Source organism: Larus michahellis, chromosome 2, assembly GCF_964199755.1.
Source record: "Larus michahellis chromosome 2, bLarMic1.1, whole genome shotgun sequence".
NCBI classification, from domain to species: domain Eukaryota; kingdom Metazoa; phylum Chordata; class Aves; order Charadriiformes; family Laridae; genus Larus; species Larus michahellis.
The window spans coordinates 63548539-63567787 of NC_133897.1; the positions used below are offsets into that span (position 1 = coordinate 63548539).

The 19249-nt window shown below is 41.8% G+C and overlaps 1 protein-coding gene across 3 annotated transcripts in view; it reads left to right on the forward strand.

Annotated features, from left to right (window-relative positions):
• The window catches only part of COL15A1 (collagen type XV alpha 1 chain), a 150456-nt gene that overhangs the window by 122849 nt on the left and 8358 nt on the right, over positions 1 to 19249 (forward strand). For all 3 annotated transcript variants that reach the window (XM_074575712.1, XM_074575711.1, XM_074575713.1), the window contains 5 exons: positions 2065 to 2110; positions 7453 to 7542; positions 11368 to 11417; positions 13207 to 13317; positions 14732 to 14876. In XM_074575712.1, coding sequence (XP_074431813.1) covers positions 2065 to 2110; positions 7453 to 7542; positions 11368 to 11417; positions 13207 to 13317; positions 14732 to 14876 — 442 coding nt within the window. The remainder of the gene's footprint in view (positions 1 to 2064; positions 2111 to 7452; positions 7543 to 11367; positions 11418 to 13206; positions 13318 to 14731; positions 14877 to 19249) is intronic.

Consider the following 19249-nt stretch of genomic DNA (forward strand, 5'->3'; position numbering starts at 1 on the left):
TGTGTTTCCATAGTTTATGAGTTGCTTTGTGGAGTTGAATGCTTATACATACATATGCACACATTTTTCAGATGTTATTATGTCTTTAGGTGTTTTTAATTTCTCTGTCCAAAATAAGACTTGTTATGTATTTCATCGCGGCATGAAAGATGCATCAGAAAAGAAAGATTGTGTACTTTATTTGACCCTCAAATGCAGTCTATTCACATATAAACATTTATTATCTCGAGAATGGCAGCATGCGAAGCTCTGCCCTTGCTTTCCAAAGGGAATGACACAGCCCCCATTACCTTCAAAGGAACTGCAATTTAACACATAGTATCAAAAGAAAGGAGATGGAGTTTATATTTTCATAATACCCTGATGCAATTTTTGTTTAATGAGTCATGGAAATTACTCTGCAAACAGAGTTCAATCCTGGAAGTACTTTCCCTAGGGCAATATTGTACTGTTAAGCCATGGGTTAGGTACTTGGAAAGGATTCTCTCTTTGAGAGCCACAGTCCTCTCCTGAATAGTGTGGTGTGCGGTATGGCTGTTCTACTTTTCAGTTAGACAGCAGAGCTTGAAATAGCATTGTGCCCCCTCCTCCAATTTCCATTCCAGTTCTTTTTCACTTATTTTAAAGAAGCAGCTCTTGACTTACAGTGTACTAGATGCATTGATACTCTTCATCGCCCTACCCTTACTGATGAAGAAAGATGTATCGCAGTTTGTGGATCTTTCTGTTAATGACAAATAGTCATTATTCTATGGTAATTTGACATTTCTAAAGTTTTGGCCTACCACCTCCACATATCATCTTTTTTCCTCTTTGAATTCCTCCCTTAAATCTTCACATTCCCACCATATCACATTCGTGTTTGTTTGTCACATATGTCCATAATCACATATGGATTAGTCAGTCTCACTTCTGCAATCTGACTGGACGAGGCCCCGAGCAACCTGATGTAGTTGGTCCTGCTTTGGGCCAGACAATCTCCAGAGAAGCCTTCCAACCTCAACTCAACTATGATTCTCTGTGGAATGATTCAAACAATACAAGCCTATTTTAGCTGAATTTCAGACAATAATAAAAAGTCACTTTTCAAGAAGGTTACAATCAGTGAATAATAGCAGTAACTTTTACGTGCACAAGTAATAGAAACCTGTACTTATAAACACTTCTTTGTGCATCTGAGTACGTAGATAGATTTGTCCTACTTTTGTTAATAATCTCCTAAACCTATCCCAGTTTATAGATAAGAAGTTTGCTGTACATGCCTACATAAATGAATATCGATAAAGAACTACAGAGTGAACCCCACAAGTTTTCCTCATGTGAACTGAACTTCTGAAGTTAATGGAGCTATCCATGTGAGTAAGACTTCTAAGAGCTAATACTACAGGAATAGCCAGAATCAGCACTTCCAATTTTTTTCATACACTTGTGTAGATTCATATAAATAGTACTAGCTAGTACCAAGCTCTGTCCCTTTCCAAGCACTGTGCCACATTTTAATTCCTTCACTATCTCTATTTTGAAGACAGGCAGTAGAGGTAAGTAGCATGCCCACTGTTACAGATGGCTGGTGTCAGAACCGGATAGAATAGAATAGCTTCTGTCTCCCAGTTGTGGTCTCAATGCATCAGGCACACAGGTCAACATCAGACAGCAGGCATAGCCATGGTCTGATGAAAAATTTACAAACACAGTGTGTTATCTTACAGTCGAAAATCAAATCCTGCTTTCAAATGCAGTGATGTGAATTCAGAATTGTCCTTGGAGAATAAGTTTTCTGATGTTTCACTGCCATGACTGAGAGTAAGATTTGCTGATGCCTCCAAAATGCATGTTGTTACCCTCTTGCTGAAAGCATGTTGCATGTCAAAGAGAGCATGATCCTGAAAAAACTTTATCAGCTAATACTTGGACCGTGTCAAACTGGAGATAATCCCAGAGTGCTGTTACAACACTTACTGTGATAGCATGCAAATTTTCCAGGTTTTGCAGTCACACCAAGTAATGCACTTCCATTGGGTAGTGTGTATGGGCATAATTTTTAATAGATTTCTCTGTCTGTAGGTAAGCCCTCCTTACCCTGAAAATCAAGAAGCTCTTAATGTCCATGGTGAGCAATTATTTTCTTGCATGTTGGTTTAAATATGCTTTTTTATTGTTTATTCTTAGTTAAGCTCTTTTTGCTTTTTTTTTTTGCCCCTTTTTTTTTTTTTGCTATTGTGGTGTACAAGGTGTATTTGTGGTGTACAAGGATGCGCTGAACTTTCTTTCTGAATCTACTGCTGAATGACTGATTCACCTCTTACAAGTGAAAACCTAAGTCTTATGCTTGGCAAACTGTCCACATTTTTTCAGGGCTATGTCCAAAGAATTAAGTCCATAGAGCCCAGGCTGTCCAGCGTTGGTCCTAAATTCAGACTCCCAATTGCTTGTCTCCCCCTGCACACAGAGACTCAAAAAAATTTCTCTGTCCATATTTTTGTTGTTAACATAGAATCCATAATCTAACAGAATAAATGTCCACAGAGAGCCCAAAGTTCTTGGTTCAAGGCACTTTCCTTAGTTGTAAGAGTTGACTCCAAGCTGATAAAGAATATTCTGAGAATAAAGGCCATTCCTAAAGACCACCTGAGGAATCTAGGCATACATAAGTCTATTGGACCTGATGAGATGCATCCCAGAGTCCTGAGGGAACTCTCAGGCCAAGCCGTTCTCCATGATATTTGAAAAGGCATGGCAGTCAGGTGAAGTCCCTGGTGACTGGAAAAAGGGAAACGTTGCACCCATTTTTGAAAAGGGTAGAAAGGAGGACCCTGGGAACTACCGACCTGTCAGCCTCACCTCTGGGCCTGGGAAGATCATGGACAGATCCTCCTAGAACCACAAGGAGGACAGGGACATGATTCAAGACAGCCAGCATGGCTTCACCAAGGGCAAGTCCTGCTGGCCCAAGCTAGTGGCCTTCTATGATGGAGTGACTACATCAGAGGACTGGTGAAGAGCTATGGATGTCATCTATCCGGACTTCTGTAAGGCCTTTGACACAGTCTCCCACAACATCCTTCTCTCCAAATTGGAAAGATATGGATTTGGTGGGTGGACTGTTCGCATCCAGAGGGTAGTGGTCAATGGCTCAATGTCTGAATGAATATCGGTGACAAGTGATATCCCTCAGGGGTCCGTATTGGGATCAGTACTGTTTAGTATCTTCATCAATGACATAGACAGTGGGATTGAGTGCATCCTCAGCAAATTTGCTGAAAACACCAAGCTGAGTGGTGCAGTTGACATACCTGAGGGATGGGATACCATCCAGAGGGACCTGGACAAGCTTGAGAAGAGGGCCCATGTGAATCTCATGAGGTACAACAAGGCCAAGTTTAGGGTTGGGGCAACCCCTGACATCAATATAGGTTGGGGGATGAAGGAATCAAGATGAGCTCTGTCAAGAAGGACTTGCGGATACTGGTGAATTAAAAGTTGGACATGAGCCAACGATGTGCACTTGCAGCCCAGAAAGCCAACCGTATCCTGGGCTGCACCAAAAGAAGCATGACCAGCAGGTCAAGGGAGGTGATTCTGCCCCTCTACTCTGCTCTTGTGAGGCCCCACCTGGAGTACAGCATCCAGCTTTGGAGCCCTCAGCACAGGAAAGACATGGACCCGTTGGAGCAGGTCCAGAGGAGGGCCAGGAAGATGATCAGAGGTCTTGGAGCACCCCTCCTATGAAGACAGGATGAGAAAGCTGGAGTTGTTCAGCCTTGAGAAGAGAAGACTCTGGGGAGACCTTATTGCGGCCTTTTCAGTACTTAAAAGGGGCTTATAAGAAAGATGAGGACAAACTTTTTAGCAGGGCCTGTTGCGATAAGACAAGGGGTAATGGCTTTAAACCAAACAAGGGAAGATTTAGATTAGATACAAGGAAAAAAATTTACAATAAGGGTGGTGAAACACTGGAACACGTTGCCCAGAGAGGTGGTAGATGCCCCATCCCTGGAAATATTCAAGGTCAGGTTGGCTGAGGCTCTGAGCAACCTGATCTAGTTGAAGACGTCCCTGCTCATTGCAGGGGAGGTTGGACTAGATGACCTTTGAAGGTCCCTTCCAACACAAACTTTTCTGTGATTCTGTGGTTATATGATTGATTCTGCTCTTTTTAGGCTTTCAGCTTAGGTAAAAGCTTGAAGGTGAGGATTTTGACTATGACAGTTCTGTTTAAAATTTGCCAGTTTTATTCAATTAATCATTATAGTTTCTTTTCTCTAAATGCATGCTAATTCTCAACCCGAACACTAAATCCTAAAGTCACTCCAGCATGCACCTCTTGTTTCTTTGGTTTAAGGAGGAAAAGTCACCATTTACATACAGTTTTCATCCCATTTTAAGATTACTGTAATGGTCTGGACATTCCATTCTTCAGTTAGTACTCCAACAGATAAGCACAAAGTGGTCACTTATTGTGCACACAAGGCATTAAAATTGATGCAAGCCTGTATCTGTGTTCAGTGCTTTTTTCCTTCCTCAAAGACATCCTCCAAGGATGGATATAGTTATATGCAGAGGGAAATAGGTAGCAATTCTGCACCAAAAAAAATGGTGCATGGTGATTGAAATAGTGCTGCCTTCACCTAATTTCTTCAGTTCCAAGGGTAGCAGAAAGTTCTGTGATAGTTTTGTCCCTTCAGAGCTTCTGGGAGCTGGAAAAAAAGGTTGGGACATTAAAACAGCGTCCCAGAGCATCCACAGGGAGCAGCCAGCAGTTTTCTTATGATCCAATAATACACAAGGGAAAAGGAGGTCTTATCAAGATCATAGAGGAAATAAAGTCAGTGGTCTTCCCCCTTTTATTTAACTACTTATAGTAAAAATTTATTCCTGTCTATTTATTATACTTTCAGAGTAATTTTGTGGGGGGAAAAAAGCAGTACTGCAGCCTCTAATATACAGCCTGAACCTGTTTCCCAGTTCCCATGTTCCTGAGAATTAAATCATTGTTCCCATTACTGTGCAAAGGAGTCTGGAGAGTTTACAGTTTAATCAGATAAGTCAGAGACTGCATGGCAAAAACAGTGCATGCAAAACAAGTTGAATAATGCAGCAGTAGCGTTATATTGGCTCCAAATGCTGGGGCTTAGGGCTGTCTCTGGAGGGCGAGATTGCTATCTAGGGACCAGTTCTCTAGCATGGTCCAGAGAGCAGGCAGTGGGCTGGTATCACTGAACTTGAACCACTCCTCTCCCTCCGCAATGACTGAGTCACTTGCAAAAACCAAGCCACCTTCATCCAAACGGAAAAAGAAAGGAAGAGAAGGAAAAGAGTGCAAGCGATCAGGAGAAGGGGCAAGAGTGGACGTAGTGAGTGGTAAAGGAAGATATCTTGAAGAAGAGAAAGTCAGAACCTGGTTGTATAAACTCTGTATTTGCTTGAGCCGATGCAGGCAGGATGCAGGAACAACCACAAAACCATGGATGAAAGGCAAAGAACAAATTTAACCTTGATACCTCATGGATCGTGGAATCTCTGAAGCAGCACCCAGGCAGAAGCAAGCAAGCAAGGGACGCAGGCACCGTGGAGAGAGAGAGACAGCTCTTATTAGCAAGAGTGTCCTTGTTAGCAAGAGAGTGAGAGAGCAGGAGCACTCAGACCCCCTGTTCTTGCCGGTATATCAAGCTTCAAGCAGGCATAGTTTTCCCACTGTGCTTTGATCTTCTTCAATGACAGGGCAGGACTCTCAAGCAGCTAGATAAGGTGTCCCTGAGTCCATAGCAAACTTACGTTATCTAAGTGCAGATGTTCTACTTGCAAGCACATAAGACTGAACAACAATTAGTGTGATATATGTGTTTCCCAGCACCCCAGGTGCGAGTCATTCAAGCATATTTACAATCCTCCTTGCTGATCTTTCATTGCTTTCCCACAGTATTTGTCTCAATATTTTAAGATGACCTAAAATACCGATGACTGGACTGGAAATCTGCCAGGAAAACGACTCTGAGTTGAACAGTTAAGGTTCAGCTGGCAACTATGAAAAGTGTCTAACTGCATACCTGAGAGAGAGTGTGATTGGCCTCAGTGGAACATAAAATGAGGCCCCACTCTTCTGTCAATAGGCATTTGAACATGAGCTCACAGCTGGAGTCTGAGTCATCAGGCAGATCAGACAGACCATGGGGAAACCCATGGGATTATGACCAGCTTTCACCTCTCCAGAAGGGTGGAGAGGAACTGTCTGGAAACTTCCATTGTAACATGGAGCCCTGAAAGGGAAGAAGTCCTTCTCATTCTTCTGTATTTATAGTCATTCTGCACAACTAGAAGAAGGGGAAATGCTGTAACTATTTTTCAAACTAAGGTTTTCTCACCAATAAAGTCTTTACTTATTTCTTACCAATAAAGTCTTATTTATAAGTGGCACCAAGTCATGGGGCACCGACTGGGTACCCAGGCCACAGATTTTCTGTGCTTGCCCCAGTGAAATTCACAAATGTGATCGTATCAGGTTAGAAAAGAGACAGTGTTCTTAGTGATCCACTGACTCCAGCATAGATCCCAGCTGACCATAAGGGCTGAAGATACCACAGCCAGGGAACCATTGAAAATTACTTCAAGAGCTGTGTCTTGTATCTGGTTGTCATTGTACTTCAGCAGCCTTCCTGCTCATAATTCAAAATAGGACCACTTCACCTTAAACTTGAAAAGGCATTTTTACCTGAAGAAAGTGGCTATAAGATGTTACTGTGGCAGAATGACGCTATTTTATGTGAATTTTGTAAAGATATTCGCAATTACTCAGTCAGAACAGAGAGAAATCAGACCTGTACTAATACTCAGGGGTCATTTTACCCAGATATTTTATAGGGTAAGTTTACCATGAAAGTTGAATAATATCTGGAAAAACAGAAGTTTTATCCAGATGCATTTGGGTGCGATTCTACTCTTAGTTCAACGGATGGAAAGTTAGTCTAAAAGCATTTCTGTCCTCAGAGAACATTTTCTTCATTATCAATGCTTTTATGACATGAAGGGACAATAAACAATGGTATTTCTGATATTCACAGTTGCAGATATTATCATTTATTGGTTTGTTTTGGAGTCTGGAGATAGCAGAAGATGCGGTATCAAACACAGAGCCATAACTCAAGAACTGTTTCTACACTTAAGCCAGCGAAATTCACAAATGCAGTGGGAACAGGTTTGTTTAGAGGATCTTAGGCTAGGTGGCTAGGGAAAAGAGAGTGAAAGATTGACTTGTTAAGAGAGAGATTGTCTTGCACATGCTGGGGTCGATAAGAGAGGACAATCAGGCAGCCATTCAATGTTCCTGAAGAGAATGAGACAAGCATATGGGGTCTGGAGCCGCATGCCCCACATGTACTTTCGGTGGTTTGGTTGTCACTGCTATAGTCTCTGCTGTTTGCAAGTTCTCATGAATTTGTGATGCTTTTGTGGCAGGTGCTAAAGCAAACAGAGATTCCTGGGGGCTGCACCGTTCAGCGGACTTAAAAGGAGAAAAGGGAGACAAAGGTGCTCCAGGACCACCAGGTATACTAAATCTGATGTGTCATTGACATCCTGTAAAGGAATACATGTTTAACTTAAAAAGTAATTCAACAAAGGACTTTGATACTTACCCCTGCAACCTTACTGGTCTAAAGACTTATACCTAGGTTCCTTGCTGAACTGACACACAGAACAACAAAGGCCATAACGTTATTAAAAATGTCTTCTGAAAAGAAGTATCTGTACCGCATATTTGTGAGTACTCCATTTTAACCAACTTTTTAATATCCTATGCTTTATTTGTGATAATCATGAAAAGTCTGTGTGAACTAAAAATACCAATTCACTTGTGGTAGGAGCATCGTAACAGATGTTCCTCACCAAAGATTTACTTTCCTGTATCAAAAAGTTGATAGTCTAATCTTGCTAATTCTTGCACATTCAAAAATAGTTACAGAACAAGTATTTATTTGAAAAGATTGCTATTACAACCTCTTCCTTTTCTATACGTTTCTTGAAATCTCATATACTGAGATAAGGCTTTGATCAGTGCCAGAAATCATTTGAAATAGAAGAAGCAGTATATCAAATTAATGTTGCTATACCAAATTTATAATCTTTGTCCTCTAGTATGTTGATAATAAATACAAAACTACATCTATATGGATATTTCTGTCTTTGTTCCAAAGACACAGTTTTGTTGACTGAAGATGATGATTTAGTTATTTTTAAGAGGACATGTGTTTGTTCTAATACAATCTGTTTTCTTATTTTGTCCTCAGCAATTTTTATTCTGATCAATATCCAGTGCCTTAAAATAAGTGGTTAATGCTTCTTAGCCATCAATAAATTTGTAAGAAGAAGCAGCAAGAAGCATTCCTAAACAGAAATTAAGAAAATGTTCTCTTCTCTGCTGGTTTATCCATCATGAACCTGTCTGTTCCCTCCCAAGTTCTGTATTTAATGCAAATTAATGTCCTAGGTATTTTTGCCTGTACCTGTTGATTTCAGGTGCTTCAGAAGGAGAAGATTATGAGAGGATTTCGTTTATGATCTTGTTGTAAAACTGCAACTAGTGAAGGATGGTGGAAATAATACAAGAATTCTGCTTAAACTGAAAACTGAATTCACCTTTCTCCAAAAATAACAGAGAATTATTAATTTGTTTTCCAACTGAATCATATGTTAACTAAGACCAATTCTGTTGATGCTCTAAGAAATATTCCTGTTTGGTTCTTGCTCATTGATGTTGTTGCTAAAATATTATTTCATACAAACCATTTCTCTAGATCTCACAGATATCCACATAATCATTGACAGTGAAAATTCACAAGCCAGAAGTTGCAGGGTAGTGGCACATGATTAAAGTACAGGAATTTTTCCAAACCTTCTCTGAGGGACAGATGGCTGAAGCTCCTTCCACTACAATATCTGTTAAGTTCCAGCAACCAGAATAGCTTTCTTAACGGTGGTACTTGTCCATGCAGTGATTTATTTTTCTTTTCACAAAATGTCTCCTCTCCAACCTCACAAACAGGCTCTGTTAATTGATGCCATGCAAAACTATGAAGCCAACACAAAAAGTGTGTAAATGGTAGGCTGCAGTTTAGTTAGCTACTCTGTATAGAGGCAGGTATAGTAAGTATCCAGAGCAGAGGTGCTGTGTTCCAAGCACATCTGCAATGCTCCAGCTGTTTCTGGCTGAAGGAACACAGTCTGGAGCCTTGTAAGAAAACATATTTAGCAATAGAGGAGGAGACTTCACTGTATCATAGTCTCAGACCCAACTGCCTAAGGCTGAAGATCTGCTGATCGAAAATGCAGTGTTTATTGCAGTGTGCTAGGCCTTGACTATAGTCAACCCCCTTCCTTCCTGCAAGTCATTCCCCAAAAGGCCAATCTGCATTCTGGAGAAGTTTTCACAGTCATCCAAATACACCCTTCGGCCTGTTCGTTTGTCCTGAGACCTTCTTTTCTGTATGAAGAAGAAGTTTCACCCTTTTGTCTGTGAATCCTGGAAGGAATGGAGCTAATGGAAAATTAGGGAGGTTCAGCAAGATGGCTTCTTGCTAGGCAAGCTTTAATTCTGGTAATAAGTGAGTTCTGTTTCTCCAGGGGCTAAGTTAATTTCCAGATCAGAAGATCTGAAAGCAGTGTAGCTTCCCATTTTCTAAAAGAAAGGTCACCAAAGTTCTGTGACCTTATGATTGTCAGGAGGGCATGATTTTGCCATTGACTATGCGCATGCATGTTAGTCTGTTTCAGCAACATCTGAAAAAAAAATGAAATTAAAATGTCTGATCTATCAGCAGAAGCCACACAAACAAAGTACGTTTCCCTCTGAATAGTGTTAAGATTCCTAAAGGTCCTGCCAAAAATTGCCTACCAGCCCTCCGCTGAATGTCTACAGAAGAGAACTGAACTAGGTTTACCTGTTGAGAAGTCATGTCAGGCAAACTTCTCTGGCTGTGTATACTTGTAAACTAAACAGACCCAGGACACAGAGGACAATTGTCCTGCAGTTCAATTGTTCCCATGTTTCCTGGCCTGCATTTGGCCTACAACGAGTAACACTTTCCCACACTATAGGGTGGTCTGGGAGATAGCTTAAGCCAGGGATTGGTGCAATAGGCTGCATGGAGAAGTCTCTCATGCTTCAGGAGCGGGGAGGACAGTTTAGCTGAATGGATGGAAGTTGTGCCACTTTACCTCAGGGCTGAGGAACTGGTCTAATACAATTTACCTACCAGTGTAGGTAGAGCCTACTGGTTCACTACCACAAATTTTTGACTTCTACTTTGAGTGGTGATGTCTCTCTTCCTCATGTACCTTGCCCATGCCAAGTCTGCTTACTGGTCATTCTAGAAAGATCTCAGATATTGCCCAGTGTAGAGATTAATACTAAGAAACATCTGAGAAGGACATCTACCATTCCATTCCATCTGTCTGTTCCCCATGCCCTCACATGGATCAAGCAAATCACTGCAGTGAGCTGTAATTGGCAGGGATGGAACAAAATCAAAGTAGCTACCATAGTGGGAATATACTTCTGTCCCAGAGTACAGATGCATACAATGTCTACTTGACTTAATTGTATCTGCAATAGCATACTGAGATCTGTGTCCTATGGCTGGCACAGGGTTGGACACAAAGAACTCAAAAATTAATCAGAACACATTTGAAGAAAATGCATTGAGCTGTTACGGGCTGCTGTAAAACAGTCTTTTTCCAGGTATACGCGAAACAGAGAATATTTGAAGGCTTTTTACACTTTTTCTGCTGGCTTGACAGCGCTGAGTGAGCACCATTGTCAGACAACACAACACAGGTGGTATAACCATTGATACTGGCATTGGGTTTTGATGCAGAAAAATGTCAAGGAACACAAGGATCAGCGGCATGGCATTAACATAATTTCTTTCTCTTGTCAGTTATGGTACTGTCCTTGCATGAAAGCTAATGCAACTACTGACTGTCCACTCCACTGCTGGCAAAACATATGGAAAGCTTTTATTTTACCTTGGTTTCCATCAAAGGGGTTAGTTTGGATGCTTCTCTTTCCCCCTCTGTGCAGCTGCCATTTTTTCAGAAAACTGGGAATTTTTCAACTTTGAGCCTCCTTTGCTTTCAAATTTGTCTGATAGTCACAATCAGATTCACAAGTTATTAAGGTGGAGGAGTGACAGACAAGATAGGGCATGTAAGCCTTGCTTTGTTAGGAAATCAAACTAAAAATATCTGTTAGATTTAAAGGTTAATGGTATTATTGTAAATATTTTTTCTTTCAACTCCTAAACCAGTAATATCCAAAGCAGTGCTTTTAAAAAGAAAATTGCAGATAATTATTGTATTTTCTTCATGTTTCAGGTCCACCTCTGCCTCCATCGTATTTCAGCCACTTTATTAATAGCATAAAGGTAATTATATCCCATTTGTGTTTGAGTTCTGTTAAGCTTTTGTTAAAGTGTGCTTTCCTATAAATTAAGCATAAAGCAGTATAGCATGGTGAAATATACAAAACAACATCAACAACAATCAGCATCAGCAATTACAAATGATAGTCATTTCTTAAACTCCAGCTGCATAGACAAGCTTATTGCAAGTATAGAGAGAGCAAATGTCAGTAGTATATATAGATTACTTTTGAAAAAATTTTGTTACTGAGGCTTTTTACCTTCCCTGTGGTATTAAAGTGAGTCATAATTCACTGTTTCCTAACATAAGTTGGTATAAATTATCTGCCATAAATGAATGCTTTTGTTTCCATGCCAGCTCAGGTAAGAGACATCCATTACCTACAGGGCTTCTAGAAAAATTTAGCAGCAATTAACACACTGGGGAGGGGGGAATCACTTCTATGTTATACTATTTATCTTTTAAACACACTGAATAAAATAAGTTAAAGAAACGACTTTTCCTAGAATATCTTACAAGAAAATACACCCATGCCTTGATGTTCTCTCTTTCATTATTCTCCTGACTGCACCAGCTGACAATTAATACCAATGCAATACCATTTGAAATGTTTTTAAGTGAACAAGGCTCTTTATCAGTAGAAGATCTGAAAAAAAATTGAATCAAGTTATTGTTTAACGATGCCACTAAAAGCAGCGTATTGTCAGTTTTCTTGAAGGACTCATGCCGTCTGATTTTCAGATTCTGTTTCTGCTTGGCTGAGTGTGCCTAAGTTATTGCTATGACGTAAAGCGCCCCATGCACACATGGCAGAGCCGATATAGTTTCTTTGATCTTATAGAGTAGTGTCTGTAGCTTTACAGCTTTAGCTATAAAGAACTCATTTTTCATCTAGTCCTTCATCTCTGCCAAATGGCATGCCATACAGAAAGCTTTGTGGTCCTGTTTACTGGGAAACTAAAAAGAAGAAAAGTCAGAGAGGGAGCTATACATTGCCACTCTACAGGCCTTCTGCAGCTACCTGACATTCTTGCCTTGCCCTTTGCCTGTTCACACGTTTATTTCTCAAAAAGGTAAAACAAAGTAGACCAAAAAAAGTTGAAAGAAAAAAAAAAACACACCAGACAAACAGATGGAAATAGTGTGAGGAGGAACCTAAAATTGCTGTGACTCATTTTGCATGGAGAGATAATGACCTAGTATTTAAACACTTCTTCTTATCTACTTGTTCCCCAAACTAAGTGATAGTTAATTATGAAGCACAGGAGAAGACACGCTTTTCAAGGTGCCTGCAGTTTTGTGTGGTGTTATGCTTCTGTTATCCGGGTACACGCCCCTGCTCTTCTCTCTCATCCTACGCACAGTAGTCTTCACTTGCCACATACTTTTAAATATCTGTCCATTCCAGGTCATTCTTGCTTTGCTTTTTTCTTGATGATGGAGAACAGTAGAAAGCCAGGCTTTTATGCTTCCTGCGACTTTCTCTTTGCCGCCAGCTACAGCACAGAACAAGGTTTTGCTGGGTAGAATAGCAGGAAACAGCAACAAAGGTATTTTCTCTGCCTCCACCTAACCCAACCTGCCCTAGCCCCTGCCATGAGTGAGCTTTGCAGCCTCAATAGAGAAAGCATTCCTTTTCATTCCATATCACTGAAGAAGGTAGTAATGTCAAAAAGATTTTAAGATGCTTTTCTTTATTAAGCTCAGATATTTCATGTAACTTTAAAAGATCAGTGCACAGAGTTCTGATCTCACTTCATCTCAGTGTTTTAAAATATATTCTCTTTAAAGGGTGAAAAAGGAGACAACGGAGTCACTGGTGTAAAAGGAGAAAAAGGAGAACCAAATGGAGGTTTTTATCTGACAGGACCTCCTGGACCACCTGGAAGACCAGGATTAGTTGTAAGTCACGCAAGTTGTAGAATAGGAATAGTTGTGGCTACCCATTGCTTTAATTTAGAAGGCACTAAAAAGAGACAAACATCAAGATGATGCTAAGAACTATATAAAACCTCATACGCTAACCATTAGGTGAATACAAGAGAGTTGCACCAGGCGTAAACACAGACACTTCACTGTTGTGCACAGAATTAATTTGCTATGAAAGACTGATATAATGTTACGCTCAGCTGTCTAATACATCAGTATGTAGATTCATGCTATTAATGACATTACAAATCAAGGCAGTACAAATAACTTGTGACACTACTACTTATATCTCCATAAAGGCCAAAATAGGCTATATAAAGTTAGACAGAAGCTGACTTGAAAATTATTGGCCATCCAAATAATGAATCTTTTATGTCCCAGTAATCCAAAACCATGAATTAAAAGTCCAGTGTGTACCCATCTAGATTATTCCTATAAAATTCAGCCACTGTCTAATCTCTACCTAGTTGTTTTATCTTCTGCCAATTGCCACCACAGCTGCTTTGGAATCAAATGCACCAATTCTTTGGAAACTAGTTTGTCCCTGGGATCTGGCAACAAACGTACGCATTGCATTTACTCTGTTATCACGTTCTGTGCCAAGGAGCATGAATGGGGTGGGTCACAGCTGAGGACGAAGTGTTAGGTTAGCAAGCCCACCTTCAAAAATCCCCCTGGAGCTATTCCACATCGCTGAGAACCACCTCTCTGTTTAGAAATTGTTCCACTGGCAAGGAGGAGTTGGATGGCACAGCTGAGATCCGTCAGAGACACAGCTCTCTGAGTCGAGGGTCCAAAAACTGTCTATGTATGCAGACCAGTTTGAGCGCAGGGAGTGCAAGCCCTCCCCATTCGGGCTGAAGACATGCCGCTAAACTGGAAATGTAGAGGGTTGAAGCCTTTTTAATCTAGAACACTGGCAGCTGGAGAGCTTAAGGGTTATGAGCTGACATTTGGTCACAGGAGGGAGAAGGTAACATTCGTCATGAGACACGCCCTGCATAGGCACACTTTATGTTAAAGCTTTCCACCTTCAGACAAACCCTTATCTTATAAACACATCAAAGCAAATAGTCTCAGCATGAGCAGAGTTGAGATCCAGGACTTTGAGAGTACTGTTGAGAGTTTTGCAGATACCAGCTACTCAGGAACAGGTGCGAGAACTTTCATAAGTCTTCTGAAACTTAAATTCTTGAATTTAGTTTAGTATATCATCAGATTTTTAATTTTTTGTTAATATCCATGCCTCCTTGAAGAAAATTACGTACAGACACATGTCTGAACAGTGGTGTGGTGGCAGGCCTTCAGAAAACATTGCCGCCAGAGATGAAGGCCCTTGCAGCAGTGAAACCGATACATGCAAAGAAGTGCTTTTTATCACTGACAGGGACCAAAAGGGGATGCAGTTGTCGGACCCAGAGGACCTCCGGGATTACCTGGCCTACCTGGTTTACCAGGTTATGGAAAAATTGGCCCACCTGGCCCACCAGGCCCACCAGGCCCACCAGGACCCCCTGCAATTTATGGCTCAGGTGAGAGAGCATGGTTTTGCTTTTCACGGTACATGCGAGTACACAGGCATGCGCCCACACCCCCACACACACACTGACACTTCCTTTACATGCCTGTTCTTCCCTCTGCCCACCCGCTCCGCACACCTGAACCAGGTTGCTCCCCCCTGTCCTCCTGCCCTCTACCGATTTCTCCTGGGGCGTGAGTTGGAACAGGGAGCACAAAAGGGACAATTTCTCTGCAAACAGTTCTCACTGGCTAGTGCCATGGGAGGCATGAAAAACCTGGCTGTGGCTGTGGCTGGGAGGCAGTTGTCCTGGTTTAAGCAACACAGGACTAATTTCTCTTCTAATGCTAGGGAAAACTGCACTTTTAGAAGGCTCTAGTGTCTGAATTTGTGAAAATATTTACTTCATAGACAGCTCTGTTATGTGGATTTCAAGGTCTGAGTGTTTTCAAGCTTGCCGGGTGCAGGGATGAGGAGGAGAGAGACCTGGGCACTTGACCCAAGCTGGCCAACAGGATTATTTCATACCATGAGTGTCACATTCAATATAAATTAGAAACTTTGCTGAGAAGTTCTCTCTGTTCCTTGATGGCTGTGATCCTGAGAACTTTTTGCCCCGGTGCCAGACCCCTGAGCCCTTCTCTCCCTCCCAAAGCCATAGCGCTGGCAGTGTCCAACACCTGCTGTCCAATGCTGGGAGCACACAGCTTCCTGCTGGTATAACTGGCTGAGTATAATTCTTGTCTATTTTATATTGGTATCAGGTTGTTGTGAGTTCCTCAAACCATAACAGCAGTCTACATAACAGAGACAGGCTGCCTTTGAGAGCTTTGCAAAATCTATCAGTTTGAGCAGTTGGCTAAATTTAGGAAGATGTTAATGTGGCCCAAGATGCTCCATCAGCCATATGGTGAATGGACTTAAATCCAGTTGGCAGCCGGTCACAAGTGGTGCTCCCTAAGGCTCAGTATTGGGGCCCGTCTGTTTAGTATCTTTATCAATGACCTGAACAAGGAAATCAAGTGCACTGTCAGTAAATTTACAGATGACACCGAGCAGGAGTGTTGATCTGCTTGAAGGTAGGATGGGTCTACAGAGGGATCTGGACAGGCTGGACCGATGGGCTGAGGCCAATGATATGAGGTTCAACAAGGCCAAGTGCCGGGTCCTGCACGTGAGTCACAACAACCCCAAGCAGTGCTACAGGCTGGGGGAAGAGTAGCTGGAAAGCTGCCCGGCAGAAATGGACCTGGGGGTGCTGGTCGACAGCCGGCTGAATATGAGCCAGCAGTGTGCCCAGGTGGCCAAGAAGGCCAACAGCATCCTGGCCTGTATCAGGAACAGTGTGGCCAGCAGGAGTAGGGAAGTGATCATCCCCCTGTACTCCATGTTGGTGAGGCAGCACCTCAAATACTGTGTTCAGTTTTGGGCCCCTCACTACAGGAAAGACATTGAGATGCTGGAGCGTGTCCAGAGAAGGGCAAGAAAGCTGGTGAGGGGTCTAGAGAAAAGTCTTATAAGGAGCAGCTGAGGGAACTGGGTAAGTTTAGCCTGGAGAAAACAAGGCTCAAGGGGAGACCTTATTACACTCTACAACTACCTGAAAGGAGGTTGTAGTGAGGTGGGTGTCAGTTTCTCCTCTGAAGTAACAAGTGACAGGACAAGATGAAATGGTTTAGAGGTTTAGATTGGGTATTAGGAAAAATTTCTTCACCAAAAGGGTTGATGAGCATTGGAACAGGCTGCCCAGGGAAGTGGTTGAGTCACTGTACCTGAAGGTATTTCAAAGATGTGTTGATGTGGTGCTTAGGGACATGGCTTAGTGGTGGACTTGGTAGTGCTAGGTTAACAGTTGGACCCGATAATCTTAAAGGTCTTTTCCAACCTAAAACGATTCCATGATTCTCTGATAGAAAGGCAGTATCGACAGTAGAGTTTAGGTCTAGAATGAAATTGCTGGAGAACTGCTTCTAGAAACTAGTTATTATGCAAATGCTGAAGAGAAACAAACTTTGGGAGGGTTGGTTACTGTGCCTTTAATGATTTTCAACTTATTGGATTAGAAAAGGAGTAAAACATGCCACAGACAGACACATCAGGGGAGGAGCTTTGCAAACAAGGTGGCACTGGAGCTTCAGGTGAATTATCTCAAACTTGCATCAAAGGGAATACATGGCTATAAACCAGGTATCACACTTCAAGGCATTTGTGCTTCTGACTCTTCTTGGGTCACAGGTCTGCTAGTGAGAGGCCTCATACTGTTAATGCCCAGTCTTTAGACTAGGTTCTGGTGGATAGGGTCCTGGGCTCCTCTGATACTACTCGACAGGTCTGCCTGAGCAAATGACTCCCTCTGGGAATTGAGACCAGCATGGGAATCCAGCCAGGTAAAACCAGAGCAAAGCATTCCTTAATCTCAGCTGAAGGTGGTGTACTAACAGAAAGGGAATTGTTAACCGCATAGAGAGGCTACAATGCAGATCTGGCCCACCTAAAAATTGGGAGGTCTGGCTAATACAGATCTCCATTTCTGAGAACTAATGATCAGTCTGTTTCTCCGCAAGACCTGTGTCTCCAGTATGCTAGTCTGGGGAGCAGACCTCTCTGTCTCCAATTTGTTGTTCTCTCCAGGTATTTCTCCAACCTGGTCAGACTGGTTTATACAGCTGCCCAGGGACAAGGTGAGACTCCCAATCTGTCATCCAGTAAATACTATGAATTGAGTGTCTATCGGAAGTGTTCAAAGAATATTTGAGAAAGAACAAATCCTTAATATGTTCAACGTTGGAACATAGGCCTGTACCTGAATTAGCTCCTGGTCATTATAGTATGGCAGATCCTCAGCATCCATAAAGTCCATAGAGGACTTTATTAAGCACTTCTGAATATTAGCTAAGAGACCCAGACAGACAAAACAAACTATTATTAGTAGTCTATCCCTATACTTTCGCTTTTCATCTCTGCCATTAGTCTTCATCATCCTCCTACACATTTTCCTCTTTGCTTTGTAAGAAGGTTCTTTAAGCAGACCACTGATAGATGTCCATTTTACTAAATGTTATGAACACAGATGTTTATTTATTTCCTATCTTCAAAGCACAGTTATATCTGTTAAAGTTCTTGCTTACTGTAATGTGTGGCTTACATACTGTAATATGGGGAAAGAGGAATGGCTTAACACTTCTGAGAACTGAACCCCTTTTCCCTGCCATTGACATGAAGGAACTGCTCTGGAGGATCCTTGTAAATGGGTCAGAGCATGGATTCTTCAATTTGTAAAAGGTGATTTCAAGGCTCCTCCAGGTTTCACAAAAACAAACATTTTTGAACACTAGAACTTGCTTTATTGGTGCGTAACTGCAGCCTCCTAATTCAAGGGGTACGGATCAGTAAAATGCAAGCTCTAGGATGCAGCAGTGCTCTCAGGGTTAACCCTTATGGACTCTTCAATGGTTCAAACTATATTTTTAACATGTATCTTACAGTCCTTTATTTGGACTATCAAACTACTTCAGAGTAGAAAGATACAATAAAAGACAGTCAATACTTCTTCACGGAATTTATTTGTAAGGGTGGAGGGGAATTTATAGCTTCACTGTCACTGAAAATCACTGTGATCCTGATTCCTTTGAAAATGATGAAGGCAGAAGGTGCGCTCGTTTGGCTTATCTTCTGTTACTCTCCCTTAGTCTGTTTAGTTGCCGTATCCAGTAAGCTGTGGATGAGTGGGTTTGGGTTTGGGCTAACAGATGTGCTTACCAAAATTCCTCCAGAGGGTAGTTTCAGAGAATATTCCTACATTCCTCCATTTCTGCTTCACTTTTGAAGAGCAATTCTGTCCGTATTTGGGATTATATCACTTTTTGCATAGCTAAGAGCAGCTGTACACCATGTTTAAGTGCCCAGCAAGGTAAGAATTGGGCAGTGGTTAGGAGCTGAACCTTGGAGTTCCTTGCGCATGTTTCATACTCCAGATTCACCAGCATGCTAGGCAGGACGTGCTAGACTTCCCTATGCTCAGGTAGTTTGACAACTATCCACCAACTATTAGATCTCTTTCTCCCATGTCCTAATATCTCTCATGCGTTTCCATTCCTAATCACATTTCTTAGTGAGGCTTTTATATTTTCTCCCAGCAGTATAGTAGTGTACTCTCCTGGATACCCCTGGACCTATTTTCTTGCCCCCACTTTACATCTCTCTTTTCCTCTACCGAAGGAATTTCTGCTTAAGGTTAACACAAGATCTACCCAGATCTCAGCTACAGAGCCCTGCTGGGACACGCCATGGTGCTCAGCAGGGTCCATGTGTAGAAGCTCTTTCTTCTAAACAGATTCAAATTCACATTATCATTATATGCATTTGCACAGCGTGCTTGCTTTCAGT